The sequence below is a fragment of the Puma concolor genome, chromosome B1 (assembly GCF_028749965.1).
Source record: "Puma concolor isolate L17-30 chromosome B1, mPumCon1.1.hap2, whole genome shotgun sequence".
Lineage (NCBI taxonomy): Eukaryota > Metazoa > Chordata > Mammalia > Carnivora > Felidae > Puma > Puma concolor.
This window is the reverse complement of record NC_141670.1, coordinates 171,845,342-171,869,615: the sequence shown is the minus strand read 5'-3', so window position 1 is coordinate 171,869,615 and position 24,274 is coordinate 171,845,342. Positions and strand designations below refer to the sequence as shown.

The 24,274-nt window shown below is 40.5% G+C and overlaps 1 protein-coding gene and 1 long non-coding RNA gene across 8 annotated transcripts in view; both read right to left on the bottom strand.

The window, feature by feature from the left end:
- Positions 1 to 24,274, bottom strand: part of ATP8A1 (ATPase phospholipid transporting 8A1) — a 239,196-nt gene that overhangs the window by 7,700 nt on the left and 207,222 nt on the right. For 6 of the 7 annotated variants that reach the window (XM_086705145.1, XM_086705147.1, XM_086705146.1 and 3 more), the window contains 2 exons: positions 7,281 to 7,369; positions 6,474 to 6,566 (listed from right to left, as the gene is read on the bottom strand). In XM_086705145.1, the coding sequence (XP_086561271.1) occupies positions 6,474 to 6,566; positions 7,281 to 7,369 (182 nt within the window). Of the gene's footprint in view, positions 1 to 6,473; positions 6,567 to 7,280; positions 7,370 to 20,317; positions 21,511 to 24,274 lie in introns of those variants that run through there. The other variant, XM_086705149.1, reaches the window with a different exon arrangement.
- On the bottom strand, positions 990 to 6,467 carry LOC147582022 (uncharacterized). Its single transcript, XR_015250490.1, has 2 exons — positions 2,265 to 6,467; positions 990 to 2,025 (listed from the first exon to the last, which is right to left on the bottom strand). It is a non-coding gene; the product is annotated as an uncharacterized LOC147582022 (long non-coding RNA).

The window sequence follows — 24,274 nt, the reverse complement described above, 5'->3', positions numbered from 1 at the left end:
TGTCCTATTACGAAACTTAGATGTAGAAGATAATGTACTTTGTAATAATCATTCATATGAGGCTATCCTTTTACTCAGCTGTTGCATCAAGTTAATGCCTAGTGTTCAAAAACAAAGCGCAGTAAGAAAGCTTTCTCAGGAAAGGAGTGCATTACTGGGGGCAGAGCATGGGCTTTGGAATCTTAACTTTAATTCTGAGTCTGTTACTTATTAGCTGAGGAGCCTCAGGCAAACCTTTCTTGGTCCTCTCATACACACCAGGAGGATAATCCCTAACCAATGGTGGGGATTCAGGGAATTGTATGGTTTCTAGCACAGTGACTGGCACTTAGGAAGCACTCCACAAATGCTAGCCCTTCCCAACCTTGCCATTCTCCCAGCTCCCAAGGAATTTATTAAAAAAATTTGTTTAATGTTTATTTATTCTTGAGAGAGAGAGACAGAGCGTGAGCAGGGGAGGGGCAGAGAGAGAGGGAGACACAGAATCTGAAGCAGGCTCCAGACTCTGAGCTGTCAGCACAGAGTCTGATGCGGGGCTGGAACCCGTGAACTGCAAGATCATGACCTGAGCTGAAATCGGACGCTTAACTGACTGAGCCACCCAGGCGCCCCATGACATCTATATAAACTTTTAAAATTCTGGCAGGTGGGGCAGAGATCTACTCATCTTATGACCACCCAAGACAATCTCCTTATGTAAATTCCCTTGCCAATTAAACCTGACACCTATCAATCTGGAGTGGCCTGCCTCTTTCTTTGGTCTCTCTCTCTCTCTCTTTTTTTTAATGTTTATTATTTACTTTTGAGTGAGAGAGAGAGAGACAGAGCATGAGCAGGAAAGGGGCAGAGAGAGAGGGAGACACAGAATCTGAAGCAGGCTCCAGGCTCTGAGGCATCAGCACAGAGCTTGATTGTGGGGCTCGAACTCACAAACCGTGAGATCTTGACCCGAGTTGAAGTCAGACGCTTAACTAACTGAGCCACCCAGGTGCTTCTCCAAGGAATTTATTATAAAAAAAGAATCCACCAAAACAGAGATCATCACAAAACAGAAGACAACTTTGTGAGGATCCTTTTTGATGCCTTGGCTTATATTCAACATTAGCTCAACACGACATGTCTATTGCTGCATGTGAGTTTTGATTTACAAGGCTTCCACTCCAGTTCCACAGTAGGGAAACTACTAGGTTTTTGTTGTTGTTGTTTCCTGGACAACACCGAACGCCTGCTTTAGTTCTTGTAGAACAGAGTCCCTCCTATGAAATATAAATGCCATTCACAGGGGGGGTGCTTAATAAATAATAAGTGATGATGATTTGTATTTGTCTAGTTTTATCCTACCTTTTGGGAACTACTCATCATTTCAAAATTATGCAGTTCTAGGCCTTTGATGTTTATGGGTACTGATGTTACTATCAAGTCACGTTACACATTGCATTGGCGACACGCAAACATTAATGGATATGTTAAAAAGTTCAGCTTTTCTTGAACAGCTTAACACTGTGAGAAGAACAAAAAGACTTTAGATACCTTCTCATTAAAACTCCATCCTTTTTTTTTTAATGTTTATATTTGAGAGAGAGAGAGAGAGAGAGAGAGAGAGAGAGAGAGAGGAGACAGTGTGGGAGCAGGGGAGGGGCAGAGAGAGAAACAGAGACAGAATGTGAAGCAGGCTCCAGGCTCTTAGCTGTCAGCACAGAGCCTGACATGGGGCTCGAACTCACAGACCACGAGATCATGACCTGAGCCCAAGTTGGATGCTCAACCGACTGAGCCACCAAGGCGCCCCTAAAACCCCATCTTAATTACAACTGTTAGTCAGTAGTTACTAAATTTTGTATGGTCTTTCACCATTTACATACCAAGCCATGCAAATTCTTAATTTGTTCAATGAAATTGTGCAACTACCACTTAAATATTGTTACCTTATTTCCAAGCCCACTAAAATGTTTCAACTTAGATATTTGGTGGAGGTAAGGTGTTTCAACACACTGTGTTTTAAAATAATATTTCATTTAGGGGTGCCTGGGTGGCGCAGTCGGTTAAGCGTCCGACTTCAGCCAGGTCACGATCTCGCGGTCTGTGAGTTTGAGCCCCGCGTCGGGCTCTGGGCTGATGGCTCAGAGCCTGGAGCCTGTTTCTGATTCTGTGTCTCCCTCTCTCTCTGCCCCTCCCCCATTCATGCTCTGTCTCTCTCTGTCCCAAAAAAATAAATAAACGTTAAAAAAAATTTTTTTTTAAAATAATATTTCATTTAAAAGCACTAAGGAAAGCCTAGGTAAAACCCCATTTATTGTCCTGGAATACATTGCCTTAACGTATTTTCGTTTATTTTTGAAGATTGGTAAGTTTGCATTTGACTTTATATTGGGTTGACAAAGCTACTTTGGTTGACTCATTAAAATGGATCCCCAGAAAGTAAAAAACCATCCAGACGTGGCAGCTGTCCTGTGGTAGGTGGTGGTGGGGAGATAAACAGTGATTATAACTGTCCTGATCTCTGCTCTGGAGGAGATAATACTTGTCATTCTGTCACTTTTCTTTACAAATGCTGAGTAGAACCATTATCACAGTGATAAGAGTAGGGTGGGGGAAAACATCTGATATATGCTCCTGTCCTAAACCTCTATGGAGGTTCGAATGTAACACTGAGAGAAATCCAGTGTGAAAACTGAGAAACATAGTTTCTTTTCTATTAGTTTGGGGGCAGTGTTAAAATTGCTTTTTTTTTTTTTTTTTAAGACAAATAATATAGGGAAAGGCCGAGAGAAACCATCATCACCATCCACATGGCCAAGTTATCTGACATCCATACTTCCATACTCTCTTCTTTAAAGTCAAGGCTGTAGTCAGTGCTATCGATAATAAACAAAGTATGGAAAGAGAACAAATGTCCAAAGACGGATGAATAGATAAAGATGTGGTATACACATACAATGGAGTATTACTCGGCCATCAAAAAGGAATGAAATCTTCCCATTTGGAACTACCTGGATGAAACTAGAGGATATTAAGCTAAGCGAAATTAGAGAAGACACATATCATATGACTTCACTCATATGAGGAATTTAAGATTCAAAACGGATGAACATAAGGGGAGGAAAGCAAAAATAATATAAAAACAAGGAGAAGGACAAACCATAAGAGACTCTTAAATACAGAGAACAAACTGAGGGTTGCTGGAGGGGCTGTGGGTGGGGGAAGGGCTACATGGGTAAGGGGCATTAAAGAAGACACTTGTTGGAATGAGCACTGGGTGTCATACATAGGGGATGAATCACTGGAACCTACTGAAATCATTATTGCACCATATGCTAACTAACTTCTATGTAAATTAAAAAATAACAATAAAATAAAAATAAAAATAAAAAATAAAATAAAATAAAATAAAATAACATGAATTTTCATGGCCTCAAAAAAAAAAAAATAGTCGAGGCTATAGTGAAGGACAAATTAATGAGGAATGATCTGAAGATCCTGGGGAAAAATTCTATTTAGTAATGGCTGATGATAATATGCTGGCTTATGTCTACGGTTGGATAATAAAACATGGTGGATCTCATTATCACATTTGCCTGTACAAGATGTATACGCGTGCTTCTCATGCTTATGAACGGTATCCCAGACTGCTCTGCCTCCAATGAGCCCAGTGTAAACATCCCTTATTTTAAAGCACTGGATTTTTGAATTCACATTTGTTTGTGTTATTTTGTTTTAGAAAAGATGTTACACACAACTTATTGATGTAGATCTCCAGTGAGACCTGAGAGGCCTCTATTCCAAAAACTAATTATTATTTCTGCTATAAAATGTATGGATATTTATATCATAGAAAAAAAAAACCCACTGTCAATGCCTTTATATATATGGAACAAATGGTTTAGGTTCTTCCCAGCAAATATTTGCTATAAACCTGTGAGGAAAAATTGAATTTCAAACTTTTTTGTATTTTGGAATTATAGATGCTTATGCTCCCGAGCGTTGGGGCCTATCCACAAAAAAGTAACAGCAGAGACAGGGTTTCAGGGCATATAAGTTATTTTCTTAACCAAAAATAATAAGCTATACCTACTTAGTGATCAGGGGCAAGACTTGCATTTATTCTCCCAACATTTTAGACTTAAATTGAATTCCACCATAACCCAAGGTTGAAAGCAACATACTGTACTTAGATGATCAAACACATCTCCCACCCCATCCCCCCAAATTTCATTGTAAGATTGGAGGGAATATTCCTAATTCACTGGATAATATGGTAATTGACCTACTATTTCCACTAAACAAGACTGTCTCAACCAAAATGTTTTAGTTTTTGAACATGAGTAAACATAAGACATACATTATTGTAAGTGCTAATCTGGATACAGTGCTTACAAGTTATAGTTTCTCTGATGCAGTTTCCCTTTATGTACAGTTTGACTTCACAATAGAGCTTAGTGGAGACTGAAACAAATTGGGGATGGCCAGCTTACAAGATGGCATCATTCTAGGACAAAGAAGTAAACCACTGTTACTTCTCTGGACATGACTAATTTGGAGAGTGTAACCTGTGTAACTCTAGGTTCTTATTTATTGAATTTTTATTTAACTACCCATGAGTCAACCATCTATTTACCACCCACTACTCAGCCATCCTTTCACCCACTCATTCATTCGTTCATTCATTCCTCAGGTCATTCTCTTGACCATTCAATCACCCATTCAACAAATGTTTATCAAGTGCTGTTATGTTCCTGGAACCGTGCTAGGTGTTGGGTCTCGGTAAAGACTAAAAAGGGGGCCTCTCTCTCAAGGAGCTCCTTCTAGTAGGGGAAACAAACACACACATTATGATACAATAAAGTAAATGTGACAACAGAGGCACAAAGTACCCAGACAGCAGAGTAGGAACTAATCTCATGTAAGAAAACCTGAGGTAATTGCGTCGGAGCCGGGTTTTGAAAACTAGGAATCAGGCCGCCCAGTCTGGAGGAGGGTGGCAGCTTCTAAACAAGGGAGCAGCCTGTGCAGACTGGGAGGTATAAACATGGTGTTTTGGAGCTGAAATAAGTCTGACATCACTAGACTACCCAGAAATCACAATTTCGCCCTCTTTGAAAATGTAGATAAGATTAGCTAACTTTCTTGAAATTTTACATCCATCTCCTTCTCCGGGATTCCTAAAATAACCCTGGCAGTGGGGTGCCTGATCGGCCCAGTTAGGAGAGCATGCTGCTCTTTTCTTTTTTTTCTTTTTTAATGTTTATTTATTTTTTGAGAGAGAGATAGAGTGTGAGTGGGGGAGGGGCAGAAAGAGAGGGAGACACAGAATCTGAAGCAGGCTCCAGGCTCTGAGTGGTCAGCACAGAGCCCGATGCAGGGCTCAAACTCACAGACCGCGAGATCATGATCCTGAGCTGAAGTCGGACGCTCAACCGACAGAGCCACCCCGCCAGGTGCCGCCAGGGTGACGAATTTGTACAGGACTGTCACGGCGATCCAGTGTGACAGTGCATATGAAGCGATCAGTGCAGCACCTAGCATGTAGTGAGCGCTCCACAAATGGCGGTGCAAGGACTTGTGCTAGAGAGGCACAGACTGGTGGGTGTGTGACGAGCCCTCCTGGCCTGAGGAGAGTGAGCCCAGGCTGGAAGCCAAGGTCTCAGCTTGAGTTCCCAGTCTGACACTTACTTAATCCTGTCAAACTGGGTAACAACAGTGGATTGTGATGACAGCGACAGACACCCGAGCAAAGCAGTTCCTATGGTGTAGACACAACTTGAGCTCATGTTAGCGCGAAGAAGGAAGAAAAAAGTAAATTCCTGGCATTACCTTCGTAATTGTGTTTTATTATAGACGGCTTTCAAATCAGTTTAATCTCTTTCTTATAATGCTTTGTGAATTTAGTACATTGGATTAGGTGTGTAACCTTGCTCTTTTGAGGGAGTGGTGCTGAGGAAAGGACTTGGAACACATAATTCACTTCATAGATGACCCATGCCAAGGTCAGTTCCTAATAAGCACTTACTGCTACTGTAGGGCACTTTGCCCTACGTCAAGCTCTGATTTTCCTGAAACGCTATTTTATTACAGATACAGTGTCAAGCTAAAAGTCTTTTTTTCCTTTCATTTTAATAACACACTAATATTTGTAACCACCATTTATTTAAAGCTCATTAAGCACCACACACCAAGCTACCTGCTTGATCAATTAGATCTTATTTAATTCTAAAAACTATTCATGAGGTAGGTAATATTGCCCCCATTTTCTAGATGAGAAAACTGAGGCTCAAGAGCATTTTGCGACCTGGCTGAGGTCACACATAGCTTAGTGAGTGACAGATTTGACTGAATCTGCATCTCTCTGATTCTGAAATCTATCCACACTGCTAGTTCCATGTAAAGTCATAAATATAAGTTTTACCACTTATTTCCAACCACGAATGAAAGACAAAAGTTCACTTGGAAAAGAACATATTTAGTGTGTCTTTTACCTCTTTCCAAGCACAACTGCCCCTGGGTCTTGAGATTTTGCCTCCAGCTCCTGAACTTCATCTACCAATGTTTTAAAAGCAGTTCTCTTGATACTGGAAAAAAAAAAAAAAAAAAAGATTTGCATGTAAATCTTCATACGAAGACTTCACACTTTACAAAACTGGTTTATTAATGTGCTGCTAGGTACAACAGTAATCAGAGTACAGGCAACCAGTTTTCAATAAGAATCTAAAAATTACAGTAATTTTGAGCATGATGCAATTACAGAAACAACAGTCTTAAAAGGAATGGTTTAGGTTTATAAAAGTTAAAACTCTCAGAGTTATTAAATAAGCATCATAGAATTAACTTTAGGGATATCTTTTTTTTTTTTGTGGGAAGAGACAGCATTTTAAAACTGATAATCGTTGAGAAAATTGAGTACAGTTTTAGTTCCTTTCATTCTATATTTTATATAAGCTTTGAAACAGGCAGGCAAAAACCTTTTTTTCCCACAACTATTGTTCATAAATAAAATATATATGTGTTTGGAGATAACAGAATTTTTTCTTCTGCCTGGATTTTTTCTGGCTGATTTCTAAAAATGTACTGTCTACTATTAATAGAAAATACTTGCTCTACATCTTATTCAGTCTTTAACTTACTTTTCTAATTTCTGAATCACTCATTTCTTCTTTATTTATCAGGCAGAACTAATTAACACCACGAATTCTCACTAACATCATTGAGCTGATGTTACAACTGGAGAAATCTGAGGGTTAACACACATCTATACTTTTGTGTACACAGCCGAATAGTATACTTACACCTTGTAGGCCACATCAAGAAGCAGAGACGCCACAGGGATAAACAACAGGCCCATCCAAAAGACTCCAGAGCTAAACAACATGGCAGCCTGGGTAAACCATCAGAAATAACATTCCTTTAAAAACTAAGACATACATCACTCGTGTTTAATTTTTATATGATTTTAAGTAAAATAATTTAAAATTATTTCATTCTGCAAGAGGATATACAGTAACTAAATCCAAACTTGTGCAGAATCTGGAATCAAAAGCCAAATGTGTTAAAACATGTCTTTGCTACATCTATTTTTTTCTCCCTCAAGTAGCTAATATAGCAGGGTTTTACCATGTGCCAAATCTTTTCATACTTTTATGTGAGATTTTTATTACTGTGGTCACTATGCGGAGTAATAAACTTTGACCTTCTTTTATAACTTAGAATATCAAAATCAATCTTTTGGAGCAAACGTCAAATATACTCTGGCTTAAATTCTCTTATACTACAACATGTAAAATAAATCCTAGTTAGAAACTAAATTTACTATTTCTGGCCAATAAAAATTAACTTTGCTTTTGTAAAATATTACATTAAAAAATCATCCAGATAAATCATGATATGGTATAATCAAATTAAGATATCTATGATATTAGGCAGAATAATCTTAATTTTTGTTCAAAGATTTACATAACTTGCATTGATATGTCCTGTTACTGCTAAAGTCAAACCAAATATCTACTGTGTAAAACTCAAAGAAAAGTGTATTAAAAATATTTATAATCATTCCTTTGTATCAAATACTAAATGGCTATATCAGAACCTTTTGGGTTGCAAAGAAAATGATTCTATGCTTAAAAAATTAATAAACCTATTAGCTATTTGCAATTATAATAAAATCCCTTTGTAATGTAATTAGATTATACAGAGTTTAAAAGGAATATGCCATACAGTAAAACCAAAAGAAATACTTTGTTTCACTTTGAGTCTCTGTTTACTAGAGTAAGTTTTCAGTACCTATTTAAGTGCATAAATGTATGGGCAGAACTCCATTAAAAAGCAGTCAACTAATGCATGTACATTTGCACTCTACTCAAATTCACAAGGATTTTTTTTTAAACCAGGTGTGGCTCAGGACTTAAAAATGATCTAGAGTTTTATTCTTACAGGCCAATATGCAATTACATATTAACATTCCTAATCAATCAGTCCGTACCTAATACAAAGATTACTACTTTTAGATTATGTTTGAGATTACCTATTCATTCCGACCCTCAACTAAAGACCAGGTACTGATGTTTAATTTTTTTTTTTTTTTTTGCATTAACATGGGCTCATTGATATAGACTGTCAGTTCAAGGATGCTATGGTTTCTTTTTCCCCATATATACGATTAAATAGCTCTGAGCACGTTCAAAATAAAAACACGGCATTACAAAAGAATTTCAGAAAATAAATGTGGCCACGTGGATTCAATGAAATAGCACCTATATTCTAGACACCGACAAGACGAAAAATATTCACATAAAAGTCACTTTATTTTATAAGCAAAACATGATCTTCAACATGTTTGCTGACATCGTCTATAGTGAAAACCAACAATTACTATGTAATAGGAAATGTCTATCAAATCAGTGGGATTTGTTTAGATTGAAGGCAGCTTTTTAGTGAGGTAAGGACCGAGAAAAAAAAAAAAAAAACCACAACAACAACAACCCCCAAAACCACCACATTTCTTTTTCCTCCTGTGGGGAAAAGGTAGCTAAGATTCTAAGTCGCGTAACGGAAAATGCCCTCGTTTGCGTGGCTTAATTTTAATCTATTTTAATTTAGGGGCCAAAGAAGAGAGATTTATGCTTGCCCTTGCCACCTTGTATTAAATGTCGCTGGTGGAAAAGGCAGAAGTGGCGGAGACTCTGGGCTGCTAATTCTGACCATTGTGATGTTAACTATGAATGGGGAACAAGGAGCGCCCACTATTCAGTCCACCAGCCTTTGGCTTTACAAATGAACAACATGAATTGAGGGGAAAAAAGTTTTTCTGCGTCATATCTGAAAGCCTGTCAGATTTTTTTTTCTTTTGCAGAGTTAATCCAAACCTAAAAGATTTAAAGCCGACATTCGCATTAAAGACAGAGTCTCTTTGTATTTTTTGGATGAAGGGGAGGGTGGGGGGGGGGGGGAGAAAAAATAAAATCCCACAGAGGTATTTCCTTCCTTTCTGTACAAGAAAGCTCCCCCTCAGTCTGTAGAGACCATTTTTTGTCTCTAACTTTTCACATCTCGCCACTCGCAGGCAGGTCAGCTGGGGAAAGGCGCCCGATCCCCGCAGACAATGGGGGTAACAGGAGCGGCCTGTTCGGGGCTGGGCTCGGGCTCCCTCTGAGAGCAGTTTGCAAATTGCTCTGAACGTGGGAGACTGCTGGGCCATGCCAAGCGGCCCCCACGGCCCCTCCTCGAGGCCCTGTGAAGCCAAATGGAGGCTGCCACAAAAGTGGCTCCCGGGGGACTTGAGAAAGGATCAGCCGCAGTCGCCGCAAAGCCGGTAAACTGGAGGGCACAGGGCTGCGCTGGGAACAAACGAGCGCTTGTCTCTGCACAGCGATGCTGGCTCACCATCCGCACCGTGCGCGCTTCCCAAATGAACTAACGCAGCCTGAGAACCTGAAAACGCAGGTTCGGAGGAAGGAGGAATTGCTCTGAAACTTCCACGTGAATGAACTTGCAGGGAAAGAACATTTGGGAAAGCAGGCGCGGACGGGCATTTTGGCCAAGCCAAGGGGCTTGCCCAGATAAGAGGGGCTTACCTTCGGCCCCACCTGAGGTGATCCCCTAGCACCTAGTTCCCACACTAGAGAGAAACACTTCTTCCCCTTCAGGGCCCCCAAGTTCAGTCTTGTAGGAGAGAGAATTTACAGGTGCTACCTGCCTACACAACTTCGGGGATGTGGTTCTTAACGCTAACCTTACGCTATAAACGTCAGAGTGGTGCACTAGGATTCTTATTCTTGGATAAAGTACAGATGTTGTCTAAAAGAGAGGGCCCTTTGGGGAGTCCTAAGACTATCTCCTTGGACCCTGATTGGAGCAGGACTGATGATAAACAGCCCTGGAAGGAGTCCTGGCTCTGCCCTTCCTTGCTCTCCCATTTGTGGTTAGTAACTCCCAGCCTCTGCTTCCTCAGCTAGAAAGCGGGCTGGAAGAATGAAACCCCATGGTGTTGGTAGAGTGGCTGCTTTTATTACTGACACAGATGAACAGACTTTCCTTTCTTCATTTAATTTTCAAATTTCTTAAAACACCCCAGGTCTTTTTTACTTTCTAGTGATCTCTCCTATGAGCTTTGAGGAAAAAATTTTTGTCACAGTATCAAATTAAGTCTGAGCCAGTTTGTAAATGTAATGGTTTTTGTCGCATTAATGTCACAATACATGCTGGTCTCAAGACTGAAACTGACCAAGGTAACTGACCACTAATAAATAAACTGCCATTCATCTCAATTTGCTAATTTAAGAAATGGAGACAAATTATCTTTTTCATAACAATTATTAAAGACTGTCTGGGCATAATATATTAATTTGGGACGGAAAATTAGTCAGAAAAGAGTGCTATAAATCTTGCTTAGTTGTTTTTCAGGGAGGGCAGCAATATAAATTCCAAGGAGGCTAAGAGTTTATGTCAATAACAACCAAAAACCAAGAAGTGATTACTAAGTGTCTAGATAAAGCTTTATAAAAGGCCTTTCTAAGCTTAAAAACAGTAAAAAAAAAAAAACAAAAAAAAAAACAAAAAAAAAACAAAAACAAAAAACTACAAAAAGAAATGCTGTAAAGAATGGATTTATAAAAATGTATTAAGTGCCACATGTTTTAAAAGAACATAACTAAAAAGTAATTGATAAACAAGAAACTGGGAGAATGCTACAAATATATGAAATTCTGCATTAATATCTGATAATAAAAATAGACCATTTGTCTTCATAAGAATAGCTAAGATCCCAACAAAGAGGCTAAAGACCAGAGAAGATTTTCACAAAAGCAGCAGTAAGTAACCAGAAACATGGAAAAGTGCTCAGCTTCTCTGTAGTCATAGAAACACCACATATTAGATCAGATTTAAACAATTCACTATCACAGCTGGTGTGGGGGCAACAGCTCTCTGTAACAATTTATATTTCTATTGGCAATGTACTCACCTTTGGGAAAGGTATTTGGCAATGTGCATCAAGTACATAAACATATTCATTCCTGTTAATTTGATAATTCAGTTTCTGGAACTATGTGCTGAAATTTGAGACAACTTTTGCATATAGGTTAGTATCCCATGAGACTTCTGTGGTCACTAGTCCTGAGAGCACTACCCCCGAAAAGCTGATGTAATGTCCCAAGGCTTAGTAAAGGTATAAGCAAACCATAGCAGCACCCTCTTGAAGGGTCACATCACAAAGCAGCATATTTGAGGCTTTGAGAAATCACTGTAAAGACCTCTACTGAACCAACCTTCCTCCTGTCTGTCCGTCTCTCCGTCCTTCCATCCTTCCTTCCTTCCTTCCTTCCTTCCTTCCTCCCTTCCTCCCTTCCTCCCTTCCTCCCTCCCTCCCTCCTGTCTGTCCTTCTGTCCTTCCTTCCTTCCTTCCTTCCCTCCCTCCTTCCCTCCCTGCCTTCCTTCCTTCCTTTCCTCCCTCCTGTCCTTCCTTCCTCCCCTCCCCTCCCCTCTCCTCTCCTTCCCTCCCTCCCTCCCTCCCTCCCTCCCTCCCTCCCTCCCTCCCTCCCTCCCTCCCTTCCTTCCTTCCTTCCTTCCTTCCTTCCTTCCAGTTTTATTAAGTAATCTCTACACCCAATGTGGGGCTCAAATTCATGAGTCACACTTGATCACCCAACTGAGCCAGCCAGGCACCCCTCAATGTTTTTTTTAATCAAGGTTTCTCTAAATGTATTTATCTACCATGGAATACTTTTGCCACAGTCTGCTTACTAGCACATCCCATGGAGCTAATTTGGGGGAATGCAAATATTCCTCGTGGGTTCTTTTAAATAGCAAAACATCAGTGAAAACTAACAGGACACCATGTGGCTGGTTATGTAAATGTATACCCGTATTAGAGAATATTATCCTAGCTGTTAAAGATGCTGTTCACAGACTGTAATTATTAGAAAACTAATTGTCTAAAAGAGCCCTAAACAAAGGGAAAGGTAAGATATCCTGCTATTCTGTCAGGAGGCTTCTGGTATCACGTAAACACACACCCTGAGAAGGTTAGTGTTTTCTATTATCTATATGGGTTTCAGTCACAATCTCTTCCCGTGGCTTAAATCTCTTGCCTGTACTTCAGACTGTCCAGCTCTGAACTTGAACGTTGCACAGTTACTTTGAACTTGATCCGTCTCAAATTGAACACACACTGTTTTCCCCCCAAACCTGCTCTTCCGTTGTGCACTCTATCTAGAGAATGGCTTCGTCACCAACTGTGTATGACGCAAAACTGGGCTCTAGTCTGGTCTTTTTATACCACCAGCTTCCGTTGTGCACAGTATCTTTGGACCTACTACGTACTTTTTGCCAACCCTGCTGCCATTATCCCCGTCCAAAAATGTGCCCACCCTTGCTAAAAACCTGCAAGCTAGACCTCTGACTCCAGTGTTGCTCTGCTTCTAGCCTTGTCTCCACACTGAGGCCAGAGGGACACTTCCAAAGTACAAATTAGATTTTAGCACTTCTTGGATTAAACCCATTCGGTGGCTTCGTACCGCCCTGAGGATAGAGTGCAAAATCCTTAACATGATTTCAAGACCTTGTCTACCTGACTTCTGGTGACTTCCCACAAGTCATCTTTCAAGCCAGCCCCCATCTCTAGCTATACACGTGTCTCAGTTCTTGGGATGTTCCCGTTTAATCAATTTTCACATCAGATTGCACTTCCTTCCTTAGACTTGGGTTAGCTGACACTACTTTGGGCTTCCGTTTTGGTGGCACCTATCACTCATTTTCTAGGTGCTTCTTTACCTTCCAGTTAGACCATAAACTCTATAAGAGAAAGAAATACATCTTGATGAATTCTCACAACCAAAGTGCTTAACCAGTAAGCAGGTACTCAATAAATGTTGATTAATAAATATGTTCTTACAATCCAGTGTTTGGAGAGACTGAAAGTCAAGAAGGCTGGAGCCTTGGGACTATGCTCCTGAGATAGGGCGGTTACAGTTTGCTTGGTTTCTTGTGTTCTGGCAGGAGTTATCCTGGGAGCAGCTATAACGAGGTGTTTATGTGATCTGGGGAGGTGGGAGAAAAGGTTGATCCAGCTCCTTAACAATCCTTTTTCAACCTAGGTTGTCTTTTCTGTTAAAAAAGCTGAGCAACATCCATTAAAAGCGACGTATGTCGAACTACCCCTTCCCTCATCTGAATCAACAGAAAGATTTCAGTGAGTGAACTGGGGAAAAGTAGGATGACTGGAAAAGAGGACATTTTAGAGGGGAGTCGGGAAAGGATGCTGAACGTGCAGGAAGACAAGGAATGTCTCCTACCGACATTAATGAGGACTTTTAATAGCCACATGAATACTTTGCGACGTCAAATAAAAAGGAGGCGACATAATCCCAGCCTTCCCCATCTCAACAAACACAACCTTTATTCTGCCAGCTGCTCTGGCCCCAAAGCTGAGAAGCCATCTCTGCTTTCTCCTTTTCTCCCAAACTGCACATCCAGTCTTTGGCAAGTCTGCGCTGCTCTACTTAAAAACAGAGCCCATACCAATGTTCACAGCAGCAATATTCACAACAGCTAAAAGGTGGAAATACCAACAGACACATGGATAAATGAAATGTGGCTTATACATACAATTGGATATCAGCCTAAAAAAATGAAATTTGGACACAGGCTACAATAATAGATGAATCCTGAAGACACTATGCTAAATTAAATACGCTGGACACAAAAGGACATATACTCTATGATTCCACGCATATGAGGCACCTAGAATAGTCCAATGCAGAGGCAGAAAGTAGGATAGTGGTTGCCAGGGGCTGGGGGGAAGGGGGAACGGGGAGTTTCAGTTCAGGATGATGGAAAAGTTCTGGAGATGGATGGTGGTGATGGTTGCACAACACTGCGAATGCACTTAATACCGCCAAACTTAAAAATGCTTAAAGTGATTGGGGTGTCTGGCGGGCTCCATCAGTTGAGCCTCCGACTCTTGGTGTTGGCTCAGGTCATGATCTCATGGTTCGTGAGTTCAAGCTCCGCATCTGGCTCTGTGCTGACGGTGTGGAGCCTGCTTGGGATCCTCTTTCTCTCCCTGTCTCACTCTCTCTGCCCTCCCCCATGCCCTCTCTCTCTCAAAATATACAACTACGTAGACTTAAAAACTGTTTAAGATGACAAGTAGTGAATTATGTACATTTTGTCAAATAAAAAATGTTTAAAACTTGTAAGGATTCTAAGAACAAAACCGTCCTCCCTTGCAAATCCAGACTCTACCTATTTGCTAGTCCTTCTGCCCTGGCTTCAGTTCCCACTGTGTCTTCTGATCTTTGCTCAAGGTCATCTTTCCAGTGATGCCTTCCGTGACCACCCCAACTTAAAACAGCACCCCACTATCACAATAGTAGTTTCTATCCTCTTTCCTACACCACGGTTCTCCACGGCACTTACTACCACCATCCAGTGTGCTACAGAACAGACATACTTGTTTCCTTCTCCCTCTCCTCCTCCCCCTTCCCTTCCAAAATATAAGTGCCTGAGGGCAGAGGTTTCGATTTTGTTCACTGCTGTATCCTTGGCACCTAGAAACTGTCCTACAGTTTCAACAAACTGTATATTTGTTGAAAGAATAAATTGTTGGATCACCTGGGTGGCTCAGTGGGTTAAGCACCCTACTCTTGATTTTGGCTCAGGTCATGATCTTATGGTTCCTGAGTTTGAGCCCCATGTGGGGTTCTGTGCTGACAGCACAGAGCTGGCTTGGGATACTTCCTCTCTCTGTCCCTCCCCTGCTCTTTCTCAAAATAAACAAACATAAAAAAAGAATAAATTGTTTAATCAAAGTTAAGTGTACAAATTAAGGGTATTAAAAGAAAAAAAAAAGACTGGACCAACATGTTAACAGTGATTACCTTTGAATACTGGAATAATGTTTTTTCTCACGTTTTCCCTATTTTCCTTAGTGACTCTAAGCTACTCACATAAATCAAAATTATGAATTTTACTTTAATAAGCAAAATTATCATCAATTTTCACTGATACAGAAACATTCAAAATAGTTATAATAAAACCACTATTTTCAGGCAAATCCTAACCTCTTTTTCTGCATTTAGGATTATCTTCCTAGGCTTAGTTACAATAATGAGGAGAAGACGTATTTGCTTTTTTCCCAAATGGTTCTCTAATTGGTAAGAACAGATGATTCAACAGTGATCCTCCTGTTCGGAAACATAAACAACTTGTTTCTTTGTGTTTCTGTCATTTGTCTGATTTTCTAGTTTTCTTCTCATCAACCATATACATATCTGGCTAAAGTCTCTCCTGTTGCTGCTGTGAATGGGACCTTTCATTTTCTTTGTGTAGGAGGGCTTATCTTTGAAGATTTAGGGCTTTTCCAAGGGAGTTAACAAGTTTTGGGGAAAAAAAATCCCAGCACTTATTATATATAACTTATATATCCCATTACATGCTTCTTGGGATTTGGTCAGTAGGGTGTCAGACCCAAGAGGGCAACTGTTCTTTCCGGCCATGGCACCTCTGAAACATCTTGGTAGAGTAACCCTTCCTGTGCAGGGATGGTCTGTGCTATGGTGTGGCGACCCTCATATCTTGCCATCTCCCACTTCTCTCTTTTTTCAAAGCCATCCAGCAAGTTAAAAGCTCACTTAACTTCTCTCACCTGCTCCTCTCAGTTAATCCTTCTGGTCTCCTCTGTAAGCATCTTCCTCATGAAATCATTTTCGTCAAAAAAAATTCAGTGCTCAACCTCAGGTTTTCAGGTAGTGTTTCTTTTCATACAAATTTTCTGGGTCTTGCCAAGCATGTCGCAGCTTTTGTCTCCCTACCGTGCCTCAGTGCTTCGTCTCTGCTCTGCCAGCTGCATATTTCTTCAGAAAAGGCACACTCTGTGTCCACGTCCACTCCCATCTCATCCAGCCTCAGTTACCCAAGTGGTCATTTTCTCAGTCCCTAGTCTCAGGGGAACCGGGAGAGCTGATTCACAGAACCTGAGATACAAGGATCCTTTTGGTACCTTGAAGGTTGAAATCCACAACTTGAGCATCTATATTTTTGCGGCAAAATATCAATTTTATGTAAATAGAATATGACTTAGTATATCAGAACTGTGCCTCCTTCTGGCAACACAACCACGGATGTATGGGAACTTCATATCGGCTCATCAAAATCAACACTGCTTTCGGACATTACTGTGCCATTTGAATTTAAACTTGCAAATGTTTCTGAAAATGTCTCTGTGTCCAAGCTTGGGAAACACCATGGTGTGACCCTGTCAATGTCTCTAAGTTGAGTGAGGCTTTCCCAGAGGCTTGAGCCTGTCTGTCTAAATTAATTGTGGTACCTGGGTGTGGGGTTGAATTTGGAGGTAACTAAGGATCAATGGGTCGGCACTAAGTGGTACATTCACCACCTGATACTTTAACCAGAGAAACTTCAAGCTCATAGGAACTTTGGCTTGAAGACATGAACTTCCACTGAAATCCTTCAGGGGCTACACATGTGGGATAGTGTAGCTCAAAACCTCCCTCTGATAAAACCCAAAGACAGAGGAATTCACATGCCAAGTTCCATGTTCTGGTGCTTATTACTGAGAAAGGTCTTTGATGTCTTATTTTAGCTGAAAAAAATTCTTGCAAATTTTCAATTATATCATATTATATTCGCGTCAAAATTTAAAATGTTTTTCACCCCTCGTAGTTTATTATTAGCATTTATCTATCACGCCCTCTGACCCAAATCTTTATTCTATGGTTTCAGGTACTTTCTAGAACACTATGTATTTCATCACAATGAAAAGCCATTTGCCATGGCTTAAAGTAATGATGTTGATGACACTTAAGGAGGTTTCTGTGACCAAGTCTTTGCTTAACTTTTCAACTCTAGCTCCAGACATTCTCTACCTTAGCAACCCCAAAGTCCTTCTTTGCTTGGGCTGCCCTTTACTTGGAAAGTCTTTCTCCCCGTCTTCTGCTAGCCACTGTGTATCTTGATGACGGTAATTAGCATCCATCATAATTACCTGTTGATCTGTTATTTTAGCCACAAGACTCAATCTCCCCAAGAGGACTCTCTTTTTTCACATAATGATCCACTGACACCCATTATAGATCTTGACACACAGGTACTCTGTAAATCTCAGTTGTATTGAGCTGCCTTGGGCTCTTATATAGGATGAATTATTACTTTCCCCATAAAAACAGACAGAGCAGAACACCCAGAAAATAACTAAGGAGAAGGGTGTTTCAAATAAACTCCAGTATGTTTGCAATTATTCCCAGAAGCTCTTGCTTACTCAGAGACAAAGGAAACCCTTGGCTTGGAATATTCCAAATAAACAATCAAAACTCTTAGAAAATAGGCACATGGCTCCAAATCATAGACAAATATGCAAATTAGATACCAGCTCATAGCATTTATGCGCTTTCCCTCCCAGTGGACATTTCAGGATGGTGGTGAGGGGCTCAAGCAGGAGCGATCACCCTGGGGGACTCAGAACCAATATTCCATCTAGCTGTATGATGCAAGCAGCAGACTTTGTATCTCCACCCTCTGGCAAAGGGAGTAACGAGAAAATAAACGATTAAGAAAGATGTTCGGAGGCAGGGCAGGAAGAGTTAGTTGGGACCTGAATTGATAAGTTAACTTTTTTAAAAAAGGAAAGTAAAATTTCACTCTATACACGTATATACTGAGAGCTGAACATGCAAAATAATCTTTCTGAAAAGGAATCAAGAGCGCTAGGATATATATGGCTCTGAAACTTTATTTTCTAGGGATCTAGTTCCCAGACAGTGAAAACAATTAAGAACAGAATTTGTTTTGTTTTAATCTTATTGTACTATTTAAAAAACTTAAAAGTACAAGAAAAATGAGAACAGAGTTAGTAACCAAATATTCTTTTTATTATAAGAGAGATAATTTAAAAATGTTATGATGTTCCTGGGGAAGTTGTGTAAGACAGGGTTCATTATCTCAGTGCTCAATCTGTTTACCTCTTCTATCATTCCTGCAGGTTTTTATAATTTTGTGATGGCTCTTTATCTCAAAAACCATCTCATAAAACATCAATCGTTTGATTACTAGTAATACAATCTGTGAAACATGCTGACCTATATTTCAGATTGTAGAAAATTATTTTCAAAAAATTTTAAATTCACTCTCCAGCTTTATTGAGACATAATTGACATGTGACATTATGTAAGTTTAAGGTGTATGATGTGTTGATTTGATACATTTATAAATTGCAAAATGGGTACCATTAGCATTAGCTAACACCTCCATCCTGTCACACAGTTAGCATCTCTTTTAGGAAATTATTTTTAAGAAACTCAAAAATTCAAAAAGCACTTTGCTATAAGAAAGACACAGAAAGGTTGTTAAATGGCTTAGGTTGAAAAATTACTGACTTTCATGGCAAAATTTTCTAGTTGTTCCCCAGTATATCCCCTCTCCCCTTCTTAGATGCAAACACTTGACTCTTGGCTGGACACTTTGTCCTCTAGCTCAGACTATATTCCTCTGGCTCTCTTGTTGCAGCTAGGTGTGGCCGTGTTACTAGTTCTTAGCCTGTGAGATCTAAGTCGAAATGTGGTGGGTGCTGTTTAGGAAAGAGCATCAAAGATAAAAGGTTAATCTTTCTTCTTCTTCCCTTTCTTGTTGGCTGGAATGTTGGTAAAGTGGCTAGAGCTGAAGCAGCCACTTTGGACTATGAGGAAGTACACTAAGGTTGGCCAGTGCAGCAAATACAAGAAAGCTGGTTCTTGATGATGGTGCAGCTGCCATACCAGCCTTGGACTGCCTGCCACCACTAAACTTCTTTTACATGAGAAAGAAATAAGTTGCTATCATTTAATCCACCCTTTTTAATATCAAAAAAATATGCCATAACCATTGAGGAGGGCACTTGTTGGGATGAGCACAGGGTGTTGTATGTAAGTCAACCTGACAATAAACTATATTTAAAAAAAGCCATAAGATAACTTGGTATGGATGATACACGCTAGGAAGCTGAAGTGACAACATGGAACAAAGTAGCTTTTGACCACTCACTGATGATCTCTTTATCTTAAGATAAACAACCGTGTTCAGTTATGAGCTTTACTGAAGCAGATCATACAGTGACATTTGTGATTTCCTTTACGAGCATTTCTGATGGAATCCCAGGCCTGTTATCCAGAAACAAGCTGTGCTGGTCTCATGAGTGAGAATGCTGAGCTTGGGGGTGTGCTGATCTGCCCTCTGCCCATCTCACTGACTCCTTCCCACCCTCTCCACTCCAGCATTCCTGCCTCAGAGCATGGGCACCTTCTTTTCCTTCAGTCCTGAAATGCTGTTCTTTACGCATGTATCATTTTGAGTTTCAGCTTAATCATTCCTTCTTCAAAAAGACCATTTTGGAGCAGCCATTAGAGTCCTGCCCTTTAGCATATTATCCTGTTTTCTTTCTATCACTTTGTGAAATCATCTTTAGTCACGCATTAACTGACTTAGTGATTGTTTCTCTCTCCCATTCCCTGGTCCCTTCAATCTGCATGCTAATAGGGATCTGGCCTAATTAACTGATTACCTAGCCACAGTGCTTAGCACCCATTAAACACTCAACACACATTTATGGAATGAACGAATACAAGAAATGAATTGATTCCAGAGAACAGCCAGAGCTCTGCCACACTAACAGCAGGCTTTGTTCAGTTTCCTGTGGTTTGCTCACTGCCATGGCACTTTGGGTGTACCATATCATCTCTTACATTTATGATATCAGCACCCCATCATTAGCAATGAGATTCTTTTTATCTTTTTAATGTTGATTTATTTTTGAGAGAGAGAGAGCGTGAGCGGGGGAGGGGCAGAGAGAGGGTGACACAGAATCCGAAGTAGGCTCCGGGCTCTGAGCCGTCAGCACAGAGCCCGACGTGGGGCCTGAACCCATGAACCATGAGATCATGACCTGAGTTGAAGTCGGACACTTAACCGACTGAGTCACCCAGGCGCCCCTCATTAGCAATGAGATTCTTAAGGGAAAGAACCAACTCCATTCATCTCTGCATCCTCCACTGCCTAATATGAAGCCTGGCATACATTAGTCACCCAATATACATTTGCCCTGCATTGTCGGAAAATATGCTGTACCTACAGAAAGCAATGCCAGTTCTCGTAAGGACCCTAAGGAGAGCTCTAATTTCAAAATGTCCTGATTTGCCATTAGAGTTGTCATATCCATAGCTCTCTTTGCTTCTTCGTGTTTCTACATAGGCTTCTCTCTACAAAATGGGCTTGGAAGTGGCTATGCAACCAGCTGCCTTAAGGACTGTGAAAGTCTGGCCTGTCTCATTTACCGTCAGGGGCATGAGGGCTGTTGACCAACGGCATGTTTTCCTGGATGGGCTTCCAACTGTTGGCTCACTGAAGAACATCTGAGAGAATTCGGCGTAGTTGTTCCCTCTAGTCTCCTTGGCTAAGCACAGTAACCTTGGATGAAGCTTCATCGTATCGTAACACTGCCCCACCCCATCGGCAAGGGCTGGTCTTGTGACCAATAAATCATTACATGCTATCTAGGTAATTAAAAGCTGATAGATGAATAAGGACTATTTCAACCAGGAAATTCCTCATATGTAAAGTAATTTATCGTGTCGGTAAAGTGGGCAACGGCACAATTTAGGAAAATCATAACACTAATGTTGTTTATTAATACCGTTCCTACAGGGGTGACACCAAAGAGTTCAACAAAGATTTTTATTGTTTTTCGGAGAGACTTTACCAACCTCAATCAAGAGATCTGAAATTCTGTAAAACACATGCTTGTTCCTTAACTTCAATTTCCTTCGGTAGTTTTATAGATCCCTTAGGCCAGGGAAAGCAGAACCAGACGGCGCTTGGGAGGACTTTACAGTGCGTGTCTGCAAAGCCACGATGAATTTAAAAGTTTTGCCGATACTAAGCTTCTGGTATTAATTGTGATATGAAACGATCCTCGATGTAGCTTCCTTTTCAGTTTTTAATCTGGTGTACTAACCATAGTGACTAAAATATTTTCTTCTGGAAATAAAAAAAAACCCCAAAAACTCAGTAACATCATCTAGACAAGTCGGAAAAGCAGGCTAGCATATGTTTATATAACATAGCACTTCTCCCCAGGGTCTACCTTGCCCCATAAATTGTTGTACTGGTGTGAAAAAATACAAGTCAGGTCTGAAAAAAAAGTCCTTCTCTTAAATCACAACCATATTTGTGAAGAGGAAGACAGCGACATATTTAAAGTCACAGCCAAGCCTGTCGCACTATTTTCTTTTTCTTTTTCCTTTCCTCAATAATTTCTCGTCGTCGGATGTTCTACCTTTGCATCATCCACTGCCCCCACCCCGATATCAGCATTCGGTCGTAATAGTTAATATTTCAATATCTGTGGTACTGGAATACTTGTTAATCATTATCGTTGAATCTTTATTCTGGACAGAGATGTAAAATTACTGTAATGGAAACAAAGTGCAGAACTATAGGAAGGAATGTTCCCAAATGGGAACACCCTGCCACCAACTGAGAGCCACCCAATCTGGCTGTAGCTGGAGTAACTGAAGACTGCATTAAACTCTGAGATATTTGGGGAACAGATTTTTGGAACTTCATGCATGTAGAATGTGCTGAAGTAAGGGGGAAAGAAGTGATCCGATGGTGTGAAAAGAACCCTCGATCTGTGATAAATGAGTGTAACTCTTGAGTACAGCTGAAGATAGAAATAATATATACAGACAACACATTCCTTACTTTACTGACCAGATGGAAGTGTTTTGACTGGTGGCACTGATAGGAAAAGGCATCTAACATCTTTAAAGTTGATGAGGCTGGCAGGAAAGGCCTTAGTGGAGATGGGAGAAGAAACGTAAGAAGAAACAGAGAACGGTGTGTAAGCAGGTTAAGGCTACAGACTGTGTCTGAGTTCCAATCTCAGCTCACTCAAAGCTCTGTGACCTTGAGAACATCATGTAACCACCATGTATCTGTGAAATGTATAACACAACTTACCTCACCGGGTTGTGTTAAATGTTCATAGTGTTAAATGAGTGAAGGCATGGAAAGTGCTAGAACGGTGACTGGCCTTCAGTAAATGAGGACCTATTACCATCAGAGTGGCAACCGTACATTCTCTAATGATAATGGGATGATTGGGTTTTCAATTTTTTGTGTATTTTTAAAAAATGAGAATGGTATTATTTATACTGGTATCACTGTTAAGAAGAGCCAAGAGTCTAGGTTATGAAATGAGATGGAATTTCTATAAATGTATTTAGGAAGTTAGGTAGGTGTTGAAAAGGGATAGTTAAAAATTTGGGGACTTTTTAAGAGAGATGGGCCAACTGAGGGAATTTTGTAATTGGCCAACTTAGGGAAACTGATGAGGGCCCCAGGTATCCCAGGAAATAGATAAATCAGAGAAATCAATGGAGTGCAGGCAACATAGTTCCAGGAAGGAAAGAAAAAAAAAAAGACTTTCCCACTTGGGAGTAAGGAAGATCAAGGGCCCCAAAGAGAAGGTATTTCGATCCTTAGGATGTTAGCGGAAACCAGAATTTGAAAAGAAAACCTGGGGTAACTTCTCTAGGTCACTTGCTATTGTTTTGCTTACCACAAAGGTTTATTGTCTGGGTTTAAATAAAACAAGGAATGCTTGAAATCAAACACAAGTGCCTGGAGAATATGGTGGGTGCACAGTAAATGTTGGTTCCCTTCCATTCTTAGTGTTGCAAGGATTTTCTTTCAACATGTTGAAAGATACAACTCTGTCTTCAGATGGGGCTGCAATGATGAACTAAGAATGTAGATTGGAAAGGACTATAAAATCCTGATCTATGTGTGAAGATGCATCAAGCTGAATATAGAAGCATGAGACCTGTACCTGTAAGTTGCCTAATTTGTGTACAATTTGCACCCTGAGATCCTGTTAACTAGAGCAAAATAGTCTGTGCCCTTGCAACATTTAAGATGTTCCTCTGGAGAGAACTGAGTGAAGACAAGCACACAGAGAATCTGAATCTTAGGAGTTGGAAGGCAGCCTTGGATGTGCAGATGATAGATTCTGCCTAAGAATCACTGGTGGCCCACTGGCACAGAAAGGGTTTCCTCAATGAGCCCAGCATCCTATTCTGTCACTAGACGTCACTACATATTGGCTCTTTAGATGTTCTATTTGTGCTGAAATCTGCCTCTGTAACTTCTGTGCATCTCTGCTTTCTCATCTGTAGAGTGGTTACAACCAGTCTGCAGTGAGGATCCAGGGAACAGAGGACAAGCACTCCTAACGAAATTCACAGACAACACTATGGGGTCTGCCTTGGCTTCTTTCACTCTCACTCCTGCCATCTGGTCTGTTGGCAAACCCAATTGGCTCTACTTTTAATGGAGATTTGGAATCTGACCACTTGCACCACTGCTGTCCTCCTGACCCATGCCACTGTGATCTCCCACCTGGGTTACTGTGATAACCTCTGCAAAGGTTTACAACACAGCAGCCATGGTCCTGCCATGAAAACCTAAGTCAGATCCAGTCACTTTGGCTCTTGATTTGGCCATAAGTAAAAGCCATAAGGCTGTATGGGAAACATGACTGAAATCTTGGCTCTTGGCCCTCCTTACCTGCTATAATTTTCTCTATAATACTTGTACTTGTCTATATGTTTCTCTTAATTATTTGTCTGTCTTCTTCCACTAGAAAGGTGAGCTGAGAAGTACATGAGTTTTTGTCTGTTTTATTTCCTAATGAATCCAGTGTCTAGAACAGTGGCTGAATGATTGAAGGATCTCAACA